Source organism: Saccoglossus kowalevskii, chromosome 17 (genome assembly GCF_978046115.1).
Source record: "Saccoglossus kowalevskii chromosome 17, keSacKowa6.1, whole genome shotgun sequence".
Lineage (NCBI taxonomy): Eukaryota > Metazoa > Hemichordata > Enteropneusta > Harrimaniidae > Saccoglossus > Saccoglossus kowalevskii.
In genome coordinates this window covers 11307717-11315308 of record NC_140657.1, presented here as the reverse complement: position 1 = coordinate 11315308, position 7592 = coordinate 11307717, and the positions used below count along the sequence as shown (strand labels likewise).

Below are 7592 nucleotides of genomic sequence, written 5' to 3'. Positions count from 1 at the left end.
GAGTAGATGTAGACACATTTATTTTGTAAAAATAAAAACAAAAATATGTTGAAATCCGACCTATGGTGGCGCTCGAACGGTGGTCAGTAACATGTGACATTATACATTGAACGACATATACCATATTTCAAAATCAAAATTTCTCTATTTTTGGAGATATAACAGTTATTTCTGAGTTAATTATTTGCTTTTACTGCGCTGAAGAAATTCCTTAAGTTTGCGTGTGTTTTCGCCTGGTTTGGGCTTAGAGTGGTCGTGTCCATCGTCCTCATGATGGCCAGCGCCCAGATTGAAATCAGAAGCCGATGATTCGAAGTAGCCGTAGCCAAAGTAAGGATCGATAAGGTCATTGACCCCGAAATCATTGAACATGTCTTCTAGGAATTGGTCTGGTAATGTGTCAAAGAACTCCATGAAGAAGAAATCCATGAAGACTTCTCCAATCAATTCGAAAACCTCGCATTCGTTGGTCGGCTCGGGGATATTCTCCCACTCCTGTGGATTCATGCTGTCTATCCTATTGAAAGCAAGGGTCCAGTCGATGGTACCGTCGGGGTCCGTTGGCAGATTTTGGCCGCATGGAGTTTCGGCTAAGTCGTCCCAGAAGATGGACCAAACGAAGCGTGCGAATGTCTCACCAGCTTCGAAGAACTCTGTACATTTGTTCTCAGTCCACCACTTGATGAAAGCCAGTGTGTGCACGTCGACATCGTCTTCCGTGACTTCATCCCAGTTGATCGATTCTATTTCCATATCATCGTATATATCAGCGAAAGCCATAGTCCCACGCTACACGGCGCCATGGCGAATCCTTCAAAGGCTTGCTCGACGAACTCCCCCATGTAGAACACCTCTTCGTATGACTTCTTGCTGCTTTTTCCTTTGCTGAACACATCAATGCCTCGCTTTCCTGCGTTGTTCAGTATATTCCCCGCTATTTTCTCTCCTTGTGACATGTGCTGCGCTGCCTCTACTTCGTTACCACCGCTTTTTTTCAGATCAAACTTACTCCCACTTTTCGGCAGAGCTCGCTGTCTGGCAGCTTCGTGGAGTTCTTTCACCTGTTTGGCGTTGGCGACGTGTTTTCGAGCTGCCATTAACTGTAAGATAAGTGAAAATGTCATTATAACCACGAAAAGCCGTTTGCTTCTAGGAAAAAGTAATAGTTATGGTTATATTCATTTCTTCAGAGAAATCAACGTTAAACTTTGCGTCGATGTCTCAACTTTTTTTTCAACTTGAAAGTTTAAAGATATGTGATACGATATTGAACGCATCTACTAGCAGTAGCACGCAGAAAGCATTTATCATTCAAGAGCAAATTTAAATCTGCGCACAGAAGCAAATTTCAAGCAGATTTTCAAGACCAAGGTCACTTACTATGATTAATAATGTGGGTTATTTGAGAATGAAGTGTATGTCGAATAAATAATCAGCATTTGAATACAAATTCAAAGAACTCTAATATGCCGAATTAACAAGCGAATCGTTCTTACCTTGGCAGTCAGAGCATCTTTTTTCGCAAAAGTACACTCCACTACAAAGAGAGCACACACCAGCACAAACAGGACCAGTAGGCGAGACATTTTGCCGGACAAATTTAACGTAAAGATTGGTACGGTTTTTATAGTTTTACTTGACGATGGACTATTCCAAGTTTAACAAAATAGGAGGGGTGGCTAACTGAGTTGAAATGGAGTCGTCGATTACATACAATTCATTAGCATGAATTCAACTAATCTCACATCCTTGAAGAAAGAAGAACCGTTTATATATGTGTATTTTCATATTTTCTAAAAAGTGTTCGCAAATTAACAAAAAAAAACTCTGAATAGGTTTCTTGCTAAGTGTATTCGTTATAGTGATGCTAATGAACAATTGACATTAACAGAAAACTAAAGACAAAGTCACAATACGTCTCTCGAAAGGCAGTTATTTGAAAGTGCGTGGGAATGTTAGCACCAGCTCAGACAAGGTCGTCAATTTCTATACACTGACATGTCTGAATCGATATTAAGCATTTTGATGGTATTCAAATTACCAAATCAAAGCATCAATAGTTTATTGAACTTGTACATGTCATCGAGTTCCAACAGCGCTGAATAAATATTCCCGAGTTTCCTGATTGTCTTTTTTGTTCAAATACAAAAATGCACTATTTGCGTTAGAATGCAAAAACTGGATTGTTCTCCATTAAAAAAAACGACGAAAAACATGCATTCTGACATACTCAATACGTGCCTCCCACCATGGACACTATTTGAACTCCCACTTGAAGCCAATGGCCTAAATGTACTTTAAATACATTATTACTTGTATAAACTCCCACATGTCGTTGGTGAAATCATGGAGCTAAAAAAAGAAGGAGAGTGAACTCCCTTTGATGCTATTATTACCATGACTTCTGCCGACTATTTGGTCAACAGATAATACTTGACGGGTTTATGAGGGAATTACTGGACGTGAATATTTAATTAGTCATGATCAGACGTTCTCGGATGAGTTCGGTCGTTTTTACAAAGCAGGGTGAGGGACGAAAAAAAATTTATAACGACTCAAGTAGGAAAAAAACATGGCCAGAATTACACAGTAACTTCTAAATTGGTGATGTGTAATACACAAGTAATTGTGATGGAATCAATGTAGTGGGGAACAAAGTATCGTTAACTTCCAACCCGCCACAATATAACTATCCCCTATCCCTTAATATGAGCTATCAACACAAATCAAAGCAACGCAACGCATGTCAAATTCAATCGGCGATTGCCGATTTGGCCATGATATGCCGTTATTGGCACCTACCCTAGCATGACGTAGAAGAGGTCAGCTTACTATTTAACTAAATTTCGGCGTCCGCGGGAAAAGATTTTACGAAAAAAATAGAATTTACCGGAGCTCAAATTTAACGCGTCGTTTATCCAAAGCACGTGTTGTCTATGAGGGCCCACACAGGAAGTAGGACAGATGAACAGAAATGAAAAACGTGATTGTGAATTTGGCTATGGGAGCTCGAACTTCAATTCAAGCTTGTTGGAAAGTACATGGAAAACACTATATATCGGTGGTAATTTTCTCGTCTGCGACCAAATATTTTATTTTAAAATCAATTTCTTGTGAGCAATGTTTTCGACATTACGAGAACCACATACATTGTAATAACTTGCTGAAAACCCGTCCGATTTCAATGACCCAAACGCAGACCTGTAGAACTGACGACACTCTTTCATAATTACCGCTACGCGCATGTTCACCGACCTTTGACGTCAACTGCGCAGAACAAAAATGATCGTCACACCTTAGGAAGACGATGACGGCTGAATAATCAGTGTGACGGCAGCCGGCAGAAGACATCGACATGAAAGGCACGTAAACACAAAAGAATAATCAGTTGAAAACAAAAGACTCAAGTAGGATTAAAACCAGTCCAGTCTCCTTCTTTTTTTAGCTCCATGGTGAAATGTACATGTGTAAATTGGATTCCATGTTCAGTTCACCCCTTATCACACTCAGCAATATCATCCATATGAAAACGTATGATTGTTTGGGATTCTCACCTCCTCATTTTTTAAACACGAGCACAGTTCTCCTTTGACATCATGAATCAGCTAATAAAGACGAACTATGAAATAAATTCAGCTCATTACCAGAGCGTTTATTTTCGAGCTAGCATATATGATAACTTACTACACTGCAGTGCTCATTATGTTTTCTCAGCTTACCATCATACCGTCTTGAATTATGCATCTTCAATCACGCAATATACCAAACAAATACCGCATTTTGCAGCCAAGTTTCTAAATACATGTACGAAAAACACACGCATGTTCCAAAGATGCAGGTTACGTAACGCCGACCAACGCTGACCTATATACAAACAGTTCCTTTCAATCTGGGTGCCTACCACATTGTCGAATACAATATTTTGTATAGTTAATCGCACGAGTTGGAGTGCGTTTATAACTATAAAATAGTTGTAAACGCACGACAACGAGTTGCGATTAACGGCTTATACCACGCATCCCCATGCATAAAACGACTAAATTGCAAGAGATTTTTAGTGACTGTTTCGGTTGTGCGTGAGGTTGTGCCACTTCAAATTTGCATGACAATGCTCTTTGAGATTCAAATTAGTAAAGCTCATCTGCGTTCATCGAATACGATTGATATGACCAATAAGCCTTATTTGCTGAATGGTCTTTTCAAATAAACTCCACTCATTCGTCAATATTTTGAATACATTTGAATTTTCCACGTGTCAAAACATGGTCTTGTCATTTCGAATGCAGGCAACGCTCAGTGATGGTCGAATACAGTGACATCTCCGATTCGGAGTACAACGATGACATTGAGAGATTTTGCTCTCAATACGACGAAAAAGAAGATTTTAAGTTAACAAAACAACAAGAACGTCAACGTTTCGGTTTACCTGTAGACAATGAACAGATAGCTGCCATTCAGAATTCGCGAGTGCCAAAAAACATGCGTAGATGTACTAACTGTGGAGTGTCTGTGTTAGATGAATGGGGCCGAGCCAGAAATGAACGAAATGAAATGAACGTGTTCACATTTGTTCCCAGATTATGCAGCGAACTTGGTGTACGTGAACTTTCATTTTGGTTGTGTCGCTTTGTTGTCGAGGCTCGTCGACAAGACGGAACAGAATATCCATCTAATAGCCTGCGTGTGCTTTGTAGCGCAATTCAGAGATATTTACGTGACGAATGCAAAAGAGTTGACTTGTGCTTTATGGATACACATGCTCGGGAATTTATGGAATTCCATCACACCCTGGACGGTGTAATGAAGAGTATAGACAGACGGGGAATAGGTGTTATTAAACGTCAAGCTGAACCATACACAGATGATGATGAAAATAAATTGTGGGATAAGGTTTTTTCCATAGTCTGCTACAAATTTGTGTAAAGTGTTCGCTCTCCGAGCAGTCAACGAACATAGTAACCTTACAGCCGAACAGTTCGTACAAGGATCAGACAATCAAGCTGACTATATTGAATTTAATGGTAGACCGTGTAAAAATAATCGAGGACTGTATTACTCGCGGAAAATCCCGTATAAATATGTGCGCCAATACGGCGATCCTTCCAACACGCGTTGTGTTGTTCAGTTATTGAAACGTTATTTGCAATGTATTCCACCGAAAGGTCCCTTCTACCGACGTCCACTGACGTCCAGCGGAGGGCTCAAATTTTCTAAACAGAAGATTGGAGTAAATACTTTACGACAATATCCAAAAAGAATGTGTGATCTGGCTGGAATAGATGGGTATCATACTGGACACTCGGGTAAGGCAAGTTTGTCTCAAGTGATTCTGGGGTGAGTGGGATCTTGGGATGGGTTCAAAAGTGTTTGAATTTCGCCGATTGAAAACAAATATTGTACATTGTGAAAACGTATTTCAAACGCGATGCAAATAAATGTCGGTATATTTACTTCTCAAATCATTCTTTTCATACTTTTAGGTTACTGCGGCGACTTCGTTGTATGAAAAAGGCTTTGATGAGCAACTAATCAAAGAACGCACTGGTCACATATCGGATGATGGGTTGAGAACATATAAACGAACAAGTAACTCTCTTCAGAAAATCGTATCTGATGCTTTCCAACCTCAACTACCGAAAGCAAGTACTTCAGCCATCGTAATTGACGATTCCGATTCCGTACACAAGCCTAAGATTGAAAGATATGAACAGCCACCGCCTGAACCAGTGACTGCAACATTACATGCAGAATTCAGAGAAATGTGTCGTTCAAATGATTGTTGTTCTAAACAAATTAAAATTAAGATCCAGGACGGAAACAAATGTGTCAATATTGAATTGTAGTGTTGTAGTACTTTTTTTCCATAGAAAGTATAATTAAATTAGTGCGATTTGCACCCTCATTGTGATTTGTGTGATTAAATGCATATACTTTGTTTAATTTGTAATGCAAATTGTAAACGGTAACGCTTTGATTGATATGCAAATTGTAAACGGTTACACTTTTATTGATATGTTAATTGTAAACGCTACACTTTTGATACAAAGTGTAGCATTTACACTTTGCATATGAATGAAAGTGTGACCGTTTACACTTTGCATATTTGCGAATGCGTTGCTTTTTACAATTTGCATATAAATTCACCCTGTTTGCAAGAATAAATCGTTGGCGAGAACAATGATGCACGTGACCAAAAGTGGTATAAACGTATTTATCTAACAATATTATTTTACAGTTATTATTGCGCGTGAAAGTGATTTAACGTCAGCATAAATACATTTCCTTACACTTTTAGTGCACACACGTGACAAAGACTGACATTAGTGGTGTAATTGAATAGAGAGTTCATCGACCTCGTAAGGTCCCTGGATGTGTCCGCTTTAGTGTCATTCGCGCTTGATTGTCGAACAAATCCGGTGCAAGTCGTAAAATGTCACTCTCTTTTCGGTCCAAGTCCACGTGGTTTCATTGTATTGGTCGAAAACGAAGCAACTCATTTATTGTGTACGCACCTGTTACTGGCTAACTGGTGTATGTCAAAGCAATTTTGAAATGCGTTAGAGGGTTTTCGTGCATTTTATACACATTTGTTCCCATGAGTTGGTAGAATAATAATTCGCTATATTATAATTACATGTTAGCTAAACTAACATTCAAACTAGAACGGCATGTTAATTTTCACCTTCGCATGTGTTCATGTGTAAATGACTTAAATACGTAACAGTAATTTCTTTCTGATTAACTTATCTTGTGTTTCCCCCTATTGACGCCACCTAAAACGAGTCCAGTTATTTTATTTATTTATTTTAATTTATTTACACATTTAATGATAACCTATGTACATCAAAGAAAAATGTGAATAATTACATAAAACTGATCTACACGTAAATACACAGGTATTATAAGACAAACTATCTATCAACATTCCCCTTAATGAAAATAACTAAAAGACGCTTAAACATTGGTAAACTGGTACATTGCTTAATATTGTCAGGTAGAGTGTTTCCCGTTCTTACACCACGCATACTAAACGTTTTGTGTCCACTCCCTGAACGAAATTTGGGTACAAGCAGATCCTGATGTGCAGCACCACGAGTTTGATATTGATGTACTTGATTCATCTGAGTAAATTTGTTGCATAGATACAGTGGAGCAGTACTATTGAGACATTTGAAAACAATGATAGCAGTGAAATAATAAATACGCTGTCTAACTGAGAGAACATTCATTGAACTAAACAGAGAGTTAGTTGGTGTATCAAAAAGAACATTTAAAATAATCCATAGCTGACTGTATTAATCCAAAGTACAATACTTTACGTAACTGAAGTTGAAAAGAATCGTAACTGTCTCAAGCTCAGAACTCGATAAATTTTAAATACTAGTATCCATATTGCAAACTCTCTCCCATCCTTGTTACATAAACCAACAACGATACGATAAAACATATGAAACAGTTAGTAATTCAGCTACTACCTAGGCATTATATACGGATAATCTGAGAAATCTTACTGGGGGGGGGGGTCAGGACTGAATAAAACTTGACAATTTCCCAGTACGGATGAAAGATATATGAATTGCCATAGCATTGTT

General features: G+C 38.5%; 1 protein-coding gene and 1 pseudogene across 1 annotated transcript; one reads left to right on the top strand and one right to left on the bottom strand.

Annotated features, from left to right (window-relative positions):
* Positions 1 to 533: 533 nt before the first annotated feature.
* Positions 534 to 1623, bottom strand: LOC100372117 (uncharacterized). The gene is made up of 2 exons (XM_085491818.1): positions 1497 to 1623; positions 534 to 1100 (listed from the first exon to the last, which is right to left on the bottom strand). Exons 1-2 carry the CDS (start codon positions 1584 to 1586, stop codon positions 744 to 746), a joined length of 447 nt encoding a protein of 148 aa, XP_085347944.1. The 5' UTR covers positions 1587 to 1623; the 3' UTR covers positions 534 to 743.
* A 3095-nt stretch (positions 1624 to 4718) lies between these two features.
* On the top strand, positions 4719 to 5843 carry LOC144351335 (uncharacterized; annotated as a pseudogene).
* Positions 5844 to 7592: the final 1749 nt, after the last annotated feature.